Source organism: Eschrichtius robustus, chromosome 13 (genome assembly GCF_028021215.1).
Source record: "Eschrichtius robustus isolate mEscRob2 chromosome 13, mEscRob2.pri, whole genome shotgun sequence".
NCBI lineage: Eukaryota > Metazoa > Chordata > Mammalia > Artiodactyla > Eschrichtiidae > Eschrichtius > Eschrichtius robustus.
In genome coordinates this window covers 42,125,108-42,143,249 of record NC_090836.1, presented here as the reverse complement: position 1 = coordinate 42,143,249, position 18,142 = coordinate 42,125,108, and the positions used below count along the sequence as shown (strand labels likewise).

General features: G+C 58.0%; 1 protein-coding gene across 10 annotated transcripts in view; it reads left to right on the top strand.

Moving 5' to 3' along the window:
* The window catches only part of NCKAP5L (NCK associated protein 5 like), a 30,632-nt gene extending 14,739 nt beyond the window's left edge, over positions 1 to 15,893 (top strand). For 3 of the 10 annotated variants that reach the window (XM_068559638.1, XM_068559637.1, XM_068559639.1), the window contains exons 2-12: positions 2,469 to 2,530; positions 3,649 to 3,777; positions 4,499 to 4,567; positions 4,671 to 4,709; positions 5,429 to 5,548; positions 8,475 to 8,588; positions 9,699 to 12,328; positions 13,291 to 13,453; positions 13,715 to 13,796; positions 14,147 to 14,673; positions 14,975 to 15,893. In XM_068559638.1, the coding sequence (XP_068415739.1) occupies positions 2,495 to 2,530; positions 3,649 to 3,777; positions 4,499 to 4,567; positions 4,671 to 4,709; positions 5,429 to 5,548; positions 8,475 to 8,588; positions 9,699 to 12,328; positions 13,291 to 13,453; positions 13,715 to 13,796; positions 14,147 to 14,673; positions 14,975 to 15,193 (4,128 nt within the window). In that variant the 5' untranslated portion in view covers positions 2,469 to 2,494 and the 3' untranslated portion in view covers positions 15,194 to 15,893. Of the gene's footprint in view, positions 1 to 2,468; positions 2,531 to 3,615; positions 3,778 to 4,498; positions 4,568 to 4,670; positions 4,710 to 5,428; positions 5,549 to 8,474; positions 8,589 to 9,698; positions 12,329 to 13,290; positions 13,454 to 13,714; positions 13,797 to 14,146; positions 14,674 to 14,974 lie in introns of those variants that run through there. The other 7 variants (XM_068559641.1, XM_068559633.1, XM_068559635.1 and 4 more) reach the window with 5 other exon arrangements.
* The last annotated feature ends 2,249 nt before the right edge of the window (positions 15,894 to 18,142 follow it).

Below are 18,142 nucleotides of genomic sequence, written 5' to 3'. Positions count from 1 at the left end.
TTTGGGTCGAAAACCCAGACTCTGAAGGGCCAAATTCCTAATTGGGCTCAGATTGGGAGCTAGAGGTGGTATTATCTCTCTCGATCTTAATGTTCCCTAGAGGAGGGTAAAGACGCAGGAAGTTTTCTTTTCACCATAGAAATCTTGAGCTCAAACTCACCCTGCTCACAGCGTGCGTGTCTCCCCAGCGCCAAGTTTAAATGCAGGCCTCTTCCGAGTGACTCAGCATCCCAGGCTGACAGCTTCCTGCCTGCCCTCTGCTTGTGGCCCTGCAGACACAGAGAAAACCCGTCGCCCTGAGTTGGCCGGACCACTTTGGCAGAGGGCAGAAAACTTCTCCCCAAGGTGGGGCTGAGTCACAGCCTGCCTTCAGCCGACATTTCCGGAGCCTCTCCCAGGCCCTGCTCAGGATACGGAGACCGACCCCCATGACCGAGCTGTTGCGCTTAGGGGGCTTGTCCCTTGGAGGGTCTCCCCTAGGTCACAGTGGGACTCAGGCCTCCCTGCCCTGGCATCCCAGGGGCTCAGATCAGGAGGGTGGCAGTAGTTGGCTTTGTGGGGTGTGTTGGGTCCCTGCCCTCCTCAACACGCGAAGCCACATATACCTACCTACTCCACAGCCAGCCCTCGCAGTCTGGGCCTCATGCCTAAGCTGGATGCTTTTTTATTTTTATTTTTTTAAATTTTATTTTAGGAAAAGATACCCTCCTAAACCACCTTCACCCTTAGTTTGGTTTTTGTTGTGTGAAGAAAACAAAGACTCGAGGTTTCTACTGTTTTATCTTTCCCTTTTCTGGCCTCCAGACACTGCCCTGTTCATCCTACTCCCCTCCTTCATCCCACTGGTTTTTTTCACACTCCCCACCCCAGCCCCTCTATTCCTGGAGGTGTCCACTGGGGAACTAAGTGGTGAGGGGGCTGAGGGGACGCTGGTGATCTGTGGGGACAGGCCTCTCCTAGAGCAGTGGGAGCCTCTGCCTGGCAAGAGGATGATGGCCCAGAGATGGGTGATGTGGGGTGGCCTGGAACTGGTCCAATGGTGGAGGTAACCCGAGGGCTTTTTTAGTTTTAACCCCTATTTGTGTATGTGGGAAGGAGGATTTTTCCTGAATTTTTTTCGTTTCTTTTGAGGCCTGTCCATTTCTAAATATATCAAGCATGATAATGTTGCGAGCAAAATGAAGTTATACTTGATACATTTTTATGACGTTAAAATAACAAAGGACTTTAGATTGTGGCAGAGTGTTAAAAATAAGCATTACACAGTTTTTCCTTTTATTCTGGTTTTCAGAAGCCCCCTTCCCATTATTGTGCACACATGCTTGTTCTCTCTCCCTCCCCCACCCAACCCAGAAAGGAGCATTCTCCCTTTCTGCTGTTACCCTTTCTCTTTCTAGGGTATCAGGCAGAGAAGAATGAGGACTGGGCTGGCCCTGCAGCTGGAGGGCTGGCAGGGAGGGGGTTGGAGAGGAGGAGGCCCCTGAGGGCAGGGCAGAGGGGCAGCACCTCACATCTTCAGGAGACCCTCCTGCTCAGACCCCCAGGGTGAGGGGCCTGGGACTCAAGGGTCCACTTGCAGGTGAACCGCTGAAGTAGCAGTGGGCTCCAAAACGTGAAAAGCCTCCATTTATTGAGTCCATGCAAGACACTCTACATACGTTATCTCACTTCATGCTCCAACAACCCTTTGGACTAAGTATTCTGATCCCCATTATACAGGTGAGGAAACAGATTTTGCAGAGTCAGATTCTAACCCAGATCTCTCTAACTGCAAAGCTCTGAGAGCACTGGGACTAACTACACGGAGCACACAGTACCACGTGTGTGTACAGAGAGGCTGCATAGGAAGGGGGGACCCAGGCCCGTCCACTGTGCTTTGTGAACCTGCCATATGATGTGGGCAGCATCCTTTGCCTCTGGAGCCTGCTTCAGACCAGGCTGGCACCCCCGCCTTGCCCTCCTTTTACAAGGTCGATAAGAGAATCAGATGCGATTGATGATGCATGAGAAAGTGCCAGCACACAGGATGCACTCTGGGTATGTGGGTGTAGCTTCCTGTGCCTCAGTTTCCTCATCTCACATATAGGTGTGGATAATAGCACTTAATTCCCTTTGTAGTTATGTGGATTAAAGAAGAATTTTGGAAGGGCTGTGTGGCTGTTCATTCCCCTCTGGCTGAGAGCTGGGGACGTTTGCACTGGCTCTTTCCTCTGCCTGGAATGCTTTTCCCATTCCAGGATTTCATCCAGCCTTCATTCAGGTCTCTGCCTTGCTGTCACCTCCAGAGCCTTCTTGGAACCTGATGTCTGTTCATTGGTTTATCTGGTATTACCTGCCTCCCCCAATAGAATGGGAGCCTCATAAAGGCAGGGCTTTCTCTGGCTTGTTTATCCCTATGGCCCAGGATGCCAGGCAGCAGGAACCCAATAAATGCATGGCTGACATCGTCTCCCTCTGTGTCTCCACAGGCAAGGTGACCATTCTGGCTGCTTGCATGAGTGTGCCAGCCTGGGTGAGAAGGCAGAAACAGGTGAGAGGCTGTGGAGACTGTGCACGCTGGTGGTGGGGACTGGAGGAGGAGGGCTGGGGTGGGAGAGGCCGCCCCTGTGCCCCACGGGAGGGAAGAGCATTCAGAGGCCTGGTAGCTGCCGAGAGCTCCTCTCTTCCTTGGTCCAAAAGTGCTAAGCCCCTTTTGTGGGAGCTGCAGTGGGTCAGGGAGGCAAGTAGTTGGTGGTAGACTGGGGGCCTCCAACCTTTTATGTTAGGAAGGGTTTCCCATCTACTGGAAATTTCTACAATATTTGTGCAGAGGAAGGAAATGAGTACTTTCCTCTAGCTGAGAAATTGAAACTCAAATGGAAGGTGAAGACTAGTCAGGTAAAGCCAGTCACTATGGCAACAGTTTGGGGGCAGGGGGGTGGGGATCACATAATGCGATACAGGTCAGAACCCTGGCTCTATGTGCTCAGGCAGTGACACACTAGTCTGTACAGCTGTCAGTCTGTCTCTTATATGCCACGTATCACACCAAGAAGTGTGAGTGTGGACAGTGAAGTGAAGACAGTGTCCCTGCCCTCGCAGAGCTGACAGTCTTGGGGGACAGTCACAGAGCCGTGCGGGAGCAGTACCTGACCTGGCCTTGGAGTGGGGGCCCTGGAGAATGAATAGGAAGGAGCTGGCCAAGCAGTAGGGGGGGTAGGTGTCAAGAGACCCCTGCGGAGGGCCCAGCGTGCACAGAGGCTGGTCCCCCGGGGCCTCGCTGCAAGCAGGGAGTCTTGGAGGCATGCAGGCCACCTCCCACTCTGCCCGAGAGGATACCGGGCGCCAGTCTGAGGCCAGCGTCAGCGGAGAATTCAGGTTTCTTGGCTCCTGGCCAGTGTCTGTGTGACCTGTGAGAGGGCGAGAACAATTATAGGGTTTTATAAAACAATGGTCTCTGTTCTTGAGATGGGAAGAGTGTGTCTATGTGTCTGTCCCATGAGCAGGAGTCTTAGCCTGACCCTGAGCTGTTACAGTGTCCGTGGCACGGGGGTCACACTGATCCAAACTCCGAGAATACTGACAACCTTCGTCTCTGTCCTCCTCCTCCTCCGCTCACCTCCCCGTGCCCTGGAGGAGCCTGCCGGGGCTTCTCTCACTTGTCCCCAGGGCCTGATGTCGGAGGCCATGGACCAGCCAGCCGGGAGCCCTGGAAACCCGAAGCCGGGAGAGGGTGGTGAGGGCAGCATGGAGCCGGGCACCTGCCAGGAGCTCCTGCACCGGCTGCGGGAGCTGGAGGTGGGCCACGGGGCCACGGGGGGCAGCAGTGCTGGCCAGAGCCCTGGGGAGCTTGGGTGGGTTCTGGGGTGTGGGGGGACCTTCCTCTCAGGCCGCTTTGCCAGGCTGGAGCAGAGCTGAACGTTTCTCTAGCAGAGCCCCTCTGAGAACCCCTTTCCTTGCTCTGCGCTCTGCAGCCTGTGTGCCAGCTCAGGACAAGAGGCGTGCACAAGGGTGGGGCCATCCTAACCCCCTGAGTGTCTCCCTTCTTTACCCCTCTTCTCCCCTGCTTTCATGCCCCTGCTCTAGGAAGGGGGTGGCCACAGAGGCCACAGAAAGAAGGGTCTCAGGAGTTGAGGGACAAAGACATGGATCCTTAAACTAGGCCTTTTACCACATTCCTAAGACCCTGCCCTCCTCCCTCCAGGCTCCTCTGCCCTCTCCCCAGGGAAATAAGGGTTACTTTTGGCACCTCCCACCTTCGGTCCTCCTGGTTGCTGTGTCTCCCCAGCCCCTGCAGCCTCACTGACTGAAGTTGGGGTAACAAAACACCAGCCATCTCAGCTCTGCCTTCTTCATGCCCTGGGGCTGCAGGCCTCCCCCTGGCAGAATCAGACCAGAGCCAAGAGCTGGGGCAGGGGTAGAGCTAGTAGACTCCTTGCCTCCCCTTCCCCAAGAGGGACTTGCCCGGGGGAAGAATGATCCCTTAGCCTCCTATTTGCCCTCCTCCTCCTTCCTGCAGGCAGAGAACTCAGCGCTCGCCCAGGCCAATGAAAACCAGCGGGAGACCTACGAGCGCTGTTTGGACGAGGTCTGTGGAACTGATGCTCCCCACGGGGAGGATAGCTTGTCGATTCCAGGCAGAGGCTGGGTTGGCTGACAGCTCTTCCTCAGCTCTGCCTTTCTGTCCCCAGGTTGCCAACCATGTGGTGCAGGCGCTGCTGAACCAAAAGGTAAAAGGCCACAAGAGACGTTCTCACCCTCTGCCCTGAGCCCAGACGCCCTGGGAGGAGGCCCTGGGTACAGCAGGGGAGGTCCTTCCTGTGGACCCCTGTACCTGCTTAGATAGGGAATAGAGGAGGGTGGAAATGGCCTCTTGGTCCTCCAGTGAAGTCCCCTTTCTCTGTCTTGGACAGTCCATACTGTTCTACCTGGCTAGGTAAGGCCAAGTCTCTGAGCTATGGTAACTTTGATTTGGGCTTGAATCCTTCTGTTATCCTGGCCCCAACTAGTTTCTCCAGGTTGCGATAGCCCTGATAGCAATGTTGATGTTGTAAGCATAAGGTGACATCTAAATATTTACTCAAGTAGTGTGGGTAATTTCTTGACATGTGGGCCACTCTGACCCCCAGGTCTTCCTCTGCCTTATATGGGCCCTTCTTTGACATGTGCTTTCTAAGAGGCAGGGGATTGGCTCCAGGATTGTGAAAGTTGCCAAATGGAACGGAATTACCTCTGACCAGGGGTGGTAAACGTTAGAAAATTTACCATCCCCAGAAGATGTGATAGCCATAAACATAGGCAGGGTCAGCTCCCTCTTAGAAGGAGGTTGCAAGAGAAGGGCATGCCCAGCAGGAGTGCCCGCTGCTCTGATGAAGGTGACTGTGCTCATACCACTCTCCCTCTCCCCACCATCCTCTCTTTGTCTTCCTCCACCTCCCGGGGGTGGCAGGACCTGCGGGAGGAGTGCATCAAGCTGAAGAAGAGGGTATTTGACCTGGAACGGCAGAACCAGATGCTGAGCGCCCTGTTTCAGCAGAAACTTCAGCTCACAGCAGGCTCCCTCCCTCAGGTGGGCGCAAGAGATTCTCCTTCCTTCCTCACATCTCGGCTTCCTGCCTCCCCCCAGCCCTGTCAATATCATCACCCTCTCTTCTCCCAGACACCTACCGAAGTAGGCCGTCAGCCATTGCCCTCCATTCTGGGGGCTGTGGCCATCCAGGGCAGGCCGACCGAGCCTGATAGATCTAAGCCTTAGATGAGGGGGAAACTTCCTGAGTTCCCTTAAGCTTGGCTCTCCCCCACCTCCCAGGTGCTCCCCGCCCAGCTGGATGGTATCCCTTCTTGTTGACAGAGAAGGTCCTTGCTTCCTCCGCCCTCAGATGGGTGGAGGCTGAAAATGCAATTATTTCGAGCTCCCAAGGGGCCCCTTTGGCCACTGCGTTGCCTTCTTCTTGGCCAGGGGCAGGGGTGGGGCCGGGTGTAAGGCACCCAGTGCTTGGTGTCACAGAGAGGTCAGGAAAGGCACTTCACCCGGATGACTCTGCGCATGCCTAGCTGCATGTGCTCACCCACTGACCCAAGCATGGCTGCAGACGCTGTCCCTGCTTCTAGCCCTGAAACCTGCCTTACCCAGGAGAAGCAGGAGGCTACTGGGAATGAGTCCTGGGCTCAGTTAAGCTGTCACTTGGGGTCCACTCTGTCAGGAAGCCCCAAGGATGGGGTGAGACCTGGGTGGATCAGGAGCAGCTCCAGGTACCTGAGGTGAACGGTGGGTTCTGAGGTCAACCAGCACACCGCCAACCCACCCCGACCTTGACAAGAAGAGAAACACCTTGTGTGTATGTCTGAATTTGTGTGTCTGTGATGCAAACCAGGCAGCTCTTGGCCCCCAGATCCTGAGCAGGATGCCCTCAGCTCTCTGGGAAACCTGACCCCTGGCAGAGGAAGCGTCTCACCACCATGGCCTTTCTGCAGCCCCTGTCTCACCAGGCCGGTGCAGACCTGGGTGAATCAGCGGCAGTGACTCTGCAGCTCCCCCTGCCCTGGGTCTGTCCCTGCTGTAGGGTTGACCCAGGAATCCCCAGAGGCCTGACCCACACCAGCCAAGCTTACCCTGTGGTCCATACCCTTCTCAGTGACTGATGATAACAGAGGTGTAGATCATCCTGAAATCGTTTGTTTTTTACTTAAATGAATTCTGGGATTTGAACTGGGAATTTTTAAATGAATTTTGGGGTTTGGGACCATAGATTTATCTTCCCCAGAAGTAACATGACATAATGGAAAGAGCACGAACCTTGGCCTCAGATAAACTTGGGTTGGGTCCCTAACTTAGCTAATTCTTAGCTGTGTGACCTTGGGTAAATTATTTAACCACACAAACCACAGGTTTTTTCCCTTGTAAATGGGGATAAAAATACCTATATTGCAGGTTGTTGTGAGGATTAAATGAGATAATATCTAGTGCTTGGCCCGTAGTAGATAGTCAGTGACTGGCGACTAGTTGTCATTATTAATGTTATTTCCAAGTTGTGCTTTGCTAGGGTGGAAGCTCCATTGAGCAAATGCTAATTAAGCTCTCACTGTGAGCAGTGCCTTTGCCAACAGGTATGGAATTGGACAGAGCTGTGGCCTGTGCAGAGCGAACGTAACCGCTGAGAGCTGGGGCTGCTAGACACTAAGGCAGGGCTACAGAGTGTGACACTGCTGACCAAGAGCCCAAGGGGCAGAGAGGCCATCAGAGATGGGATGGGGAGGGTTCCTTGAAGGAGGCGACGTCAGACCTGGGCCCTGATGGATGGGAGATTTTAAAAGACTGCAGTAGGGGTCTGGGAGATGGGGTACCCTGTGGAAGGAACAGAGCAGGGAATCCTAGGGAGCCAAGAGTTGTTTAGCTGGACTTGAGCAAAGGATGTGTAAAGAGTGAGTGGGAGAGAGCTAGGGGTGGCATCAGGGAAGAACCAGCAGGCCCGGCCGGAATGCCGGCAGAGGGGTTCAGACTTGTCTCTGGAGGCAGTGGGCAGGCAGAGGAGGCTATGAGCACAGAGATGCTTTAGACAAAGAAGAAAAAGATGCTTTAGGCTGCCTTGTGCACAGGAGATTGAAAAGCCACCCAGCCAGGTCAGAGAGACTGAAATGCTGAGCAGCGTCCAGGCCAGAGGTGTGAGGATCGTGGGCCGCAGGAGCGGCTGCAGCTGGCCAGGCTGGAGGGGAGGCAGAGACACCACAGAGACAGGATTTAACAGCCATGGAGAATGACACGGGGAGAGTTAAAGCTGACCTGTATCTAGTCGAGATGCCTAGCAGAAGGGGAATGAGAGAGAAGTGATCCATGATTAAGTAATCCATGATTAAGTGGTTAGGACTCTGCTCTTCCACTGCAGGGGGCGTAGGTTTGATCCCTGGTTGGGGAATTAAGACCCCACATGCCGTGTGGTGCAGCCAAAAATAATACTACTTTTGTAATCCTCAGAGCAGAGATTTCACATGAGGCCATTCAGGGGAGACAGAAGTGTGATAACTCCCACCATCTCTTTTCCAGGACCCAGTAACAAATGCCTCTTCCGTTAGTCTCAGCCAACCCTGTGGATGCTGGGTCACGGGTAGTCAGAACAGGAAGGGGCCTCGAGGCTCACCCTCTCTGTAATCAGGGAGGAGGCCCCTCAGAAAAGCAGAGGGTCCTGGAGGCTCGCTGGACACCCGGGTTAGGCCTGCCACTGCCTGCTGGCCCGGGGGCACTCCTCTTTCTCCAGATCTCCCTACCCTGTCCCACCTCCCGGCCACCTGGGCTTGCACTTCTTTAGTCTACCTGTGCTGTGGTCTCCCGAGGCTCCTCTGACAATGTGGTGAGAGCCACACCTTGGGCCAGGAGACGTCACCGAAGGAGCAGACTTGGAAGAATGTTTCCCTGCCCCTGGATGGGAAGCCATAGCTTCCTGTGGGAGTAGGGACCTGGGACGGACAGCACCTGTGCTAACCTCGCCTCTCCCCTGCAGATCCCACTCGCCCCACTCCAGCTGCCTTCAGAGCCACCAGCCACCCCCTCCCTGAGCTCCGCTGAGGGACCGGCCACCTCGCTGCCTCTGGGGCGCTGTACTGGGCAGAGAGAGGTAGGAGCGCTGGGCACTGTGGTCTGTGGCTCCGCTGGCTCCGGGCTCGTCAGCCGGTGCTCCATGGCTGTTTCCTAATGAGTCCCAGGGGAAGGGCTGCTTCCGGGCACACAGATTCTTGTCCAGGCTGGGTGTGAGCCCTCAGCTGTCAGCCTCGTACCAAGAAAAACAGATCCCCACCCCCAGCCACTGGTCTTGCGAGCAAAGGCGTTATAGTACAGCAGTCAGACTCACAGTTAATACTTCCTGAGCTCTTAGTCTGTGCCAGGCACTGTACTGGACACCTGGATCTCATTTATCTTTTTTTTTTTTTGGTAATTTTTGGCTTAAATTTATAATCATGCACATATTTATTTATCCCAGTCCAGAACTATTATTCATTCATTCTTTTGCATATCTGGTTTCATTTATCTTATTTTGTGAGATTAAACATAATCACCATCCTATTTTACAGGTGATACAATGAAGCTTAGAGATTAAATAACTTGCTGAAAGTCATATAACTAGTTAAGCAGCGGACCTGGGTCTTGAACCCGTACAATCTGGCTCCAGAGCCCATGTAGTTAACCACTGTACCAGACTAGACGGGGCCTAAGAAGGGGCCTGGGAGAAGCAGGAAAGGGTTTGCAATGGAGTCATTCCCAGTCTGCTTCTCCACGGGGATCAGCGCAGCAGGACAGCTGCCTGACCTGAGGAGGCCCGGGCTTGCCTGCAGCAACTGACTTAGGACTTGGCCACATCACATCCCTTTCTTGAGTCTGTGTTCTTTCTGGAGACTGAGAAATGGACAGGCCTCCCTCTCCTGGGGCAAACATAGATTCCAGGGTCGTAGGTGGTCAGCCCTGCTAACCCGCAAATACTGGTAGGAAGTGGTGCAGAGATAAACAGAAAGGGAGGTGCCCACCCAACCCCAGGTGTACCAGGAAGGACATTTGGGGTAACCAGGACTCAGAGACTCTTGAGGAAGCTTTCCAACATATCCCAGAAGCTATCAGTTCCTTTTGGGGACACAGACAAACCAGGCCAGCTCTGTTCCTGGCATACTCAGTTATGCCCGCTCGGGTCCCTGGCCTGCACACGATCTCCTCCTCATGCCATTTCTCCCCCAAGGTGTGTTGGGAGCAGCAGCTGCGGCCAGGAGGCCCAGGACCCCCGGCCGCCCCACCCCCAGCGCTGGAGGCCCTATCCCCGTTCCTTCGAAAGAAAGCCCAGATCCTGGAGGTGCTGAGAGCCTTGGAAGAGACTGACCCCTTGCTTCTGTGCTCACCTGCCACCCCCTGGCCGCCTCCAGGCGAGGGTTCCGGCTCCCCAGAGCCCATCAATGGCGAGCTATGTGGCCCACCTCAGCCTGAACCCTCTCCCTGGGCCCCCTGCCTGCTACTAGGTCCTGGTAGCCTGGGAGGCCTGCTGCACTGGGAGCGCCTCTTAGGGGGCCCAGGGGAGGAAGACAGTGCTGGGCGGCCCTGGGGCCCTAGTAGGGGCTCCCCACAGGCCCAGGGCACCGGTTCCGGGCCACCCTGTGCCCCAGGCAGCAGCTCCTCCTCCTCTTCTGATGAGGCAGGTGACCCCAGCGAGGCACCCAGCCCTGACACCCTGCTCGGGGCCCTGGCCCGCAAACAGTTGAACCTGGGCCAGCTCCTTGAGGACACAGAGTCTTACCTACAGGCCTTCTTGGCCGGGGCTGCTTGCCCACTCGGCGGGGACCAGCCGGGTCCCAGGCAGCCATCCTCCCCAGACCAGGGGCCCCCACAGCTGTCCAAGTCCAAAGGCCTCCCCAAGTCAGCTTGGGGAGGGGGTACCCCGGAGGCCCACAGGCCGGGCTTTGGTGCTACCTCAGAGGGCCAGGGGCCCCTCCCCTTCCTCAGCGTGTTCATGGGTGCAGGGGACGCCCCCCTGGGCTCACGGTCTGGCCACCCCCACTCCTCATCTCAGGTGAAAAGCAAGCTCCAAATTGGCCCCCCTTCTCCGGGGGAAGCCCAAGGACCCCTTCTGCCCTCTCCAGCCAGAGGTCTCAAGTTTCTAAAGCTGCCTCCAGCCTCAGAGAAGGTACCCAGCCCAGGGGGCCCCCAGCTCAGCCCCCAGCTCCCCCGGAACTCCCGAATCCCCTGTCGGAACAGTGGCTCAGACGGCAGCCCCTCCCCGCTGCCGGCCCGCAGGGGTCTGGGCGGAGGAGAGCTGTCCCCAGAGGGGGCGCAGGGCCTGCCCACCAGCCCGTCACCCTGCCCCACAACCCCAGATTCTGCACAGCTCAGACCTCCCCAGCCAGCCTTGTCCACTACGCTTTCCCCGGGACCAGTGGTGTCTCCTTGCTACGAGAACATTCTGGACCTTTCCCGGAGCACCTATAGGGGGCCTTCCCCAGAGCCACCTCCATCCCCGCTGCAGGTGCCCACCTACCCACAACTAACTCTGGAGGTGCCACGGGCCCCTGAGGTCCTCAGAAGCCCTGGAGTCCCCTCCAGCCCCTGCCACCCAGAATCCTGCCCCTATGAGAGTGCCCAGGAGAAGAGTTTGGACAAGGCAGGCTTGGAGTCTCCCCACCCTGGCCGCAGGACCCCAGGCAGCTCGGCCAAGAAACCTGGCCAAGGGCCGGCCCGGCGACATGGGGATCCTGGCTACACACCTCTGCGGGACAGACTAGCAGCCCTGGGGAAACTGAAGACTGGCCCCGAGGGGCCCCAGGGCCCAGAAAAGAATGGGGTGCCAGCTAGGCCTGGCACCGAGAAGGCCCGGGGAGGAGGGAAGTCAGGGGAGAGCACTGGAGACACAGCGCCCTCTGCCTCCAGGCCCCCTGAGCAGCCAGAAGCCAAGGGGGCCCTGCGGGGGGCCGTGGCCTTAGGCACAAGCAGCCTGAAGCAGCAGGAATCTGGGCTCCTGGGGGACCCTGGGTCCCGAGTCTACTCTTCCCACTCCATGGGGGCCCGGGTGGACCTGGAGCCTGTCTCACCAAGGAGCTGCCTCACCAAAGTGGAGCTGGCCAAGAGCCGGCTGGCAGGGGCCCTGTGCCCCCAGGTACCCCGCACCCCTGCCAAAGTGCCAACCTCAGCCCCCAGCCTCGGCAAGCCCAATAAGAGTCCCCACGGCAGCCCGACAAAGCTGCCTTCTAAGTCGCCCACCAAGGTGGTGCCCCGACCTGTGGCCCCACCAGCCACCAAGGAGCCCCCGAGGCCTGACAAGGGGAAGGGCCCACCCTGGGCAGACTGCGGCGGCACTACGGCCCAGCCCACACCCCCAGCGCCTGGCCCTGCCGACCCAGGCCCAGGCCCTGAGGGGCGGGCCCCACACTCGGCCATTGAGGAGAAGGTGATGAAGGGCATCGAGGAGAACATGCTGCGGCTCCAGGGCCAGGAGCGGGCCCCCGGCACCGAGGCCAAGCACCGCAACACTAGCAGCATCGCCAGCTGGTTCGGCCTTAAGAAGAGCAAGCTGCCAGCGCTGAACCGCCGCACAGAGGCCGCCAAGGGCAAGGAAGGGGCTGGCGGGGGCTCCCCGCTCCGGAAGGAGGTCAAGATTGAAGCCCGGAAGCTGGAGGCTGAGAGCCTCAACATCTCCAAGCTGATGGCTAAGGCGGAAGACCTGCGCCGGGCACTGGAGGAGGAGAAGGCCTACCTGAGCAGCAGGGCCCGGCCACGGCCCGGGGGACCAGCGCCGGGGCCCAGTGCAGGCCTGGGGCAGGTGCAGGGCCAGCTGGCCGGCATGTACCAGGGTGCGGACACCTTCATGCAGCAGCTGCTCAACAGGTGAGAGCCTGGGACCAGCTGGCAGGGGCTTGGTGGCTGGGGGCCCTTTTCCCTACACGGGCATCCCTGGGGTTGGGACTGCCTTTCCCAGGACCTGGGGCTTCCCAGAGGTCAAAGGGTGTAGGAGGTCAAATGAAATGGCACCAAAGCATCCTGAGGGTTAATGGCCTGGCCCAGAGGAGAGACTGGGGCCTCGAACAAGGAGCAAGGGGTTTGTGCCCCAGCTCCCCTCCTCTCTGGCTGGCTGACATTCAGCTTGCTGAGACCGAGTTTCTCATTTGAGAAGAGTTAACAGTCCACATTTTCTTGGATTGTCTTGAGTCAGATGAGGCAGCCTGTCTGAGGTGCAGCATGCAGTAGTTAAGGGAGTGCTAGTACCTAACTGGGTTGATGCAGGTCTTCTCCCTCCGGTGTTTTCTATCTATCCTGTAGAAAAAGGAGGGCTCCCTTCCCATCTTGCCCTTTGGCACCTGCCACAGACTCAGCAAGGGAGCTGTGGTTTAGAGAAGGGGCTACCCCATCTTGGGGTTGCTGTGTCTGGGCCAGGTAAGGCAGAATGTCCTCAGGAATCGGGCTCCAAGTAGGGTGTGGTTTGGACAGCAAGTGCGCTCAAAGTCAGCTGGGGTAGGCAGGGTGTGTCACATGTGGACCAGGATGTGACCGCGTCTGCTCTCTACCGGCAGACATTGTCGGAGAAGTCTCTAGGCTTGACCCTGGGTAGCTTTGGGGGAGTTCTCCCATATTCCCTGCCCCTGCTGATCCTCTGGAGTTTTCCCTGGGGTCTTGGCCTGTTCCTGGTGTCAGGAGAGGTTGATGTGGGAAGCCACCAGGGATATGTCCCCTTCCCCAGGGGCAGGGGGCAGTGGGTGCCTCGCTAGGCCCAGCACCAATGGAGGGAGGGAGGCCAGAATGTGTGAGTGGGCCCGGGCCTCCCTCACGGCAATCTGCACTGCCGCCCCTAGGGTGGATGGCAAGGAGCTGCCCCCCAAGAGCTGGCGGGAGCCCAAACCTGAGTATGGTGATTTCCAGCCAGTGTCCTCTGACCCCAAGAACCCCTGGCCGGCCTGTGGGCCCCGAAATGGCCTGGTGGGCCCTCTTCAGGGCTGCGGGAAACCTCCTGGGAAGGTAAGTTCCTGGGGCGGGGGCTGGGTGGAGGGCCTGGCTCTGTGGCCCTGCCAGGTCTCTTACCGCCTGGAGGGCTCCCCTTCCTTGGGACCTGGAAGCTGCTGGATGCCTTTCTGGTCTCCCGAGGAGAATGGGGAGGGGAGAGGGCCTCCTGAGGGCTGGCAGGTTGCCAGGACTCTCAGACCCATACTCCAGGGATCCTGATGGAGGGGATTAGGGTGGAGGAGGAATGGGCTCTGAGGTCTCCTGTACCCTGTACAGCCAAGCAGCGAGCCGGGGAGGCGGGAAGAGATGCCCTCAGAGGACAGTCTGGCTGAGCCAGTGCCCACCTCACATTTCACAGGTCAGCAGGGTCAAGGGCCAAGTCTGGGCCAAGGCTGGGACCTGCCCCTTACCCCCTGCTCGCTTTACTCCTTCCTGTCACCACAGCAGGTGCCAGGCCCTATAGCATCTTGGTGCCAAGCATCAGTGGGCACTGGGGCTGCACAGGAATAAATCCCTCCCTGCCTCATAGGGTACCTGCCCTGCCCTCTTCCCCAGGACTAGGGGAGGTGGGGCAGGGCAGGCAGGGATGACTGAGCCGGTGGGGCCAGGAGGGGCCCTGACCAAGGGTGGAACCTGGGCAGGGGCAGAAAGCCAGAGGGGCTGAGCCGCCTGCAGCTTCACATCCCTGACTTCCCCTCCCCTCCCCAGCCTGTGGCTCTTTGACTCGAACTCTGGACAGTGGCATTGGGACCTTCCCGCCCCCAGACCATGGCAGCAGTGGGACCCCCAGTAAGAATCTTCCCAAGACCAAGCCGCCAAGGCTGGAGCCCCCGGCCGGGGTGCCCCCAGCTCGGCCCCCACCCCTTACCAAAGTCCCCCGCCGTGCCCACACACTGGAGCGTGAGGTGCCTGGCATAGAGGAGCTGCTGGTGAGCGGGCGGCACCCCAGCATGCCGGCCTTCCCCGCCCTGCTCACCGCTGCTCCGGGCCACCGGGGCCATCAGACCTGTCCCCACGGTGAGTGCCTGGGCAGGGGGGTGGGCCTCTCTGGGAGCTCCACCCACCACCCATCTTCCCCTTGTCCCTGGATAGATCCTTGTGAAGACCCTGGCCCTCCTGCTCCTGTCCAGCTGGCCAAGAACTGGACCTTCCCCAACGCGAGGGCAGCCAGCGGCTCCTCTGACCCTTTCCTATGCCCGCCCCGACAACTGGAGGGGCTGCCCAGGACCCCCATGGTGAGCATGGCCGAAGGGGAAAAGGGAACAGCAGTGGAGGGCAGGAGGGAATGACGTGGGGTGAGGTACAGCTCTGTCCGGGAGGAGGACTGAGTGGGCAGCCCACCCTCTCCCCCGGCCTTCTCACACCCCTCTTGGGGAAAGGGCTTCTCTCCCTTCCAGAACCTTGGTGGGACTGTAGGGCTGTGCTCAGTCGCGCCTCCAGCCTGCTTCCTCTGCAGCGCCCCCGTCAGGTGGGCAGAGCCTCTCAGGCGGGGAGGGGTAAGAGGAGCTTCCTCCCGAGCCTTCCCTCCTTCCCCAGGCCCTGCCCGTGGACGTGGACGGAAAGCGGAGCCTGGAGCCCAGCCGCCCAGCCCCTGCGCCCCAGGGCCCAGCGTTTGGGGGTAGCCGCACCCCCAGCACATCGGACGTGGGCGAGGAAGGGAGAGTGGCCAGTGGGGGTCCCCCGGGGCTGGAGACCTCAGAGTCTCTCAGTGACTCACTCTATGACTCGCTGTCCTCCTGCGGGAGTCAGGGCTGAGCGGTTGCAGCGGCCACGCCCCGCTCTGGCGTCGGAGACCGAGGACTGGGCCGGCTCGCCTCATGCCCCGCCCCCTCGGGGCCCGTGGGGCCCCTCCCTGAAGGGACCAAGGAGGTAGATGGACAAGAAGGTGAAGGGGGTCCCCGGCACGCGCCACTGCCCGCCGCTGCTGTGGAGGAGATGACCGCTCTCAGCTCAGGGAGAGACCCCACCCTTGGTCCCTTCTCTCACCCAGAGTAAGGCTCTTCCTCTGCGGGACTGGGGGTTCAAGGCCGCTGTGTCCCGGCCCCCAGCTCCCACTTCAGGCTGAGCCATCTTGTGGTGCTGGGCTTCCTGCCCACCAGCCGTGCCATCTCCACCCACCCTGGCAGCTCCCCTGCCTCAGAAGGCCCGTGCTGGTGGAGTTCAGGGGCGAGGGGTCAAGTTGCCTTCTCTCTGTCTGCCCCGGCCCTCCCCGCTGTCTGGATGGTGCTGCCCTCTCCTGCCCCATGTCTTTGGGGCCCATTTGTCTGTCTTTTTTGTTGGTTTTTTTTTTATATATTAAAGCACCTGGCCCAATCTCCACCCGCCCGCGCCCCCACCCCCCACCATCCCCGCACTGCGGTTAATTTATCTGTTGTTAAAAACGCGGCTGCTCTGCTTCCAGCCTCTGCTTCTGCCGTATCCCTAATAAAACGTGGAGGCCCCTCCGTGCCCCTGACTCAGCTCATTCTGTGGGAGGACTCAGGGATGGACAGGCAGTTGAAGACTGCGTGGGCCCCAGGGTGCAGGACTCCAGGGCCCTGGACTCTGCCCCAGGCTCCCTTGTGAGGCAGCTCCCTCCACCAGGGCCACTGGCTGGAGTCACCCTAGAAGGTAACTAAGGGTTGGGGAAGTGGGGTCTGTTTAGACCTGGAACGGTGCCTGGGGGTGGGGCAGTTCCCCTGGCCCAGGGCTTGGGCAGGGCAGAAGGCTGGGCTGCCCCTCAGAGGGAAGAAGATGGGGAGGGCAGCTATGGGCATGTGCTCAAACCCTGGACATACCAGGTCAGGTGGGACGTGCAGACTCTGAGCCTCAGGGGCCCAGGGGTGGACAGAGGTAAGTGTCCACAGCCTCCCGCTGTCGTGAAGTGAGGCACAACTGGGCCTCCGACTTGCCGCCTTCTAGTCTCTCCACAGACTTCGGGCTTTCCTCAGAGCTTCTCGCCCCTATTTCTACCTCAGATTTCAGCCGGAAGTTCCCCTGGCTCTCAAATTCTCACTTTAGGATGGGGAGGCCAGGAATGAGGCCGTGTGGAAGGGTCTAGGCTTCTAGGAGTCGTTCCGGACTCTCCGTGTGACGTGAGAAGGCCATGGGGTGGGTGGTTGTCGCCCTCCAGCCCTTGGATTTCCTGTTAGGCGTGGAGTTGGACAATGACCCGAAGGTGACCCAGGTGGCCCCAGCCCGTCTCACATTGGCCAGTCAAGTTGGGCCTAGGAAGGCCTCCTTCCGGCCCAGGTTGTAGGATGTGGGGTGACTCGTCCAGAGCAACCCCCCTGCCGTTGTCTGCATTCACCGCCTCGCCATGGCATACCGTCTGGAGGCCACCTGGGCATCATGCATGCTTAACACCCCTGGCCTTGTGGCTGGGACTCTGGACAGTTCATCATGGAGGTAAGGGGCCCTGTACTGAATACATGGTCTTTGTTAACATCACAGGCTTGCCAAGCTGAGGTCAGGGGTGCCTGGACAGGGAGAAGTGCTGGGCCTGTTCACAACTCGGTTATACCACTGGATGCTGTCCTGTGCTCTGACCAGCCCAAGGAAGGTCATGGGCGGGGAGGTTGTTAACGCCTCCCTTTATACTAACTCCTTCCAGCAGTGTCTCTCCAGCCCTGAATGGTCCAGAGAGCAGTGAAAGAACTCCCTGTTAAATACCTACCGTATTGCCAGCCTCCTGATTCATTTAATAGATGAAGACATTGAAGCTCAAAAGCATTCAATGGGGGAATTTCCTGGTGGTCCAGTGGTTAAGACTCTGTGCTCCCAGTGCAGGGGCGTGGGTTTGATACCTGGTGGGGGAACTAAGATCCTGCATGCCACATGGCACAGCCAAAAAAAAAAAAAACATTCAGTGGTTTTCCAAGGCTGAGAAGTGATGGAGCCTGGTGGGAGTGATTCTTTTTGGGTGTGTAACTTTGCTCTCTTCTGCCAGGACTTTAATCTCCTCCTCCCTTTTTGGCCTCGGATCACTTCTGAAGGGCAGGGCTGGAGAGCACTAGACTGGGCGTCAAGAGTCTTTCTTAGCCACTGAGTCTGGTTCTGTGGGGAAAGTTACATCCCTTCTCTGGGCCTTGGTTTTTCTTATCTATGGACGATTGGGAAATTGGACCAGACCAGCTTTCTCCTCAGCTCTCGGCTGTTCCCACCCCTCTCCCATCCAGGCCGTTCTCCCTCCTGTTTCCCTAAGTTGATGTCGTCATTGAGGAAATTAACACGACTTAGAGAAGGGTCGAGTCAGACGTCTTGATTTTCTCCAAATGTCAGGATCGCATTTTCTTCTATCTTCTGCTTCCAGGTAGCTATCCCACTGTCCCTTCTGCTTTTAGGGGCTTAAGGATGTTATTACCAAGCTGCTGATCTCTGCCTCTTGCCAGGCGGGCTCAAAGAAGTCTACATGCTTCTCTTAACTTTTTATTTCTTGGTTTCTTAAGCCCTTTATTCTGTTTGAACCTGATAGATTACCTCATTTCCTTGTTAAAACAGAATTGTTCGCCTACAGGATATTTATCCTACTTCCTTTCCGGGAAGGAGCTTGGCATGGTGGGTTCGTCTCTGGACTCCACCTCCTAAAGCTGAGACCAAGGATCCGTGCATGTTTCTGTCACCAGGGTCTGCTCAGTCTGCTGCTGGGCTCTGTCCTGCAGTGTTTGCAAATGCAAGGTGGCCTCTTAGGCCCCAGGGCAATGTGGGCCACCTGAGAAAAAGCTC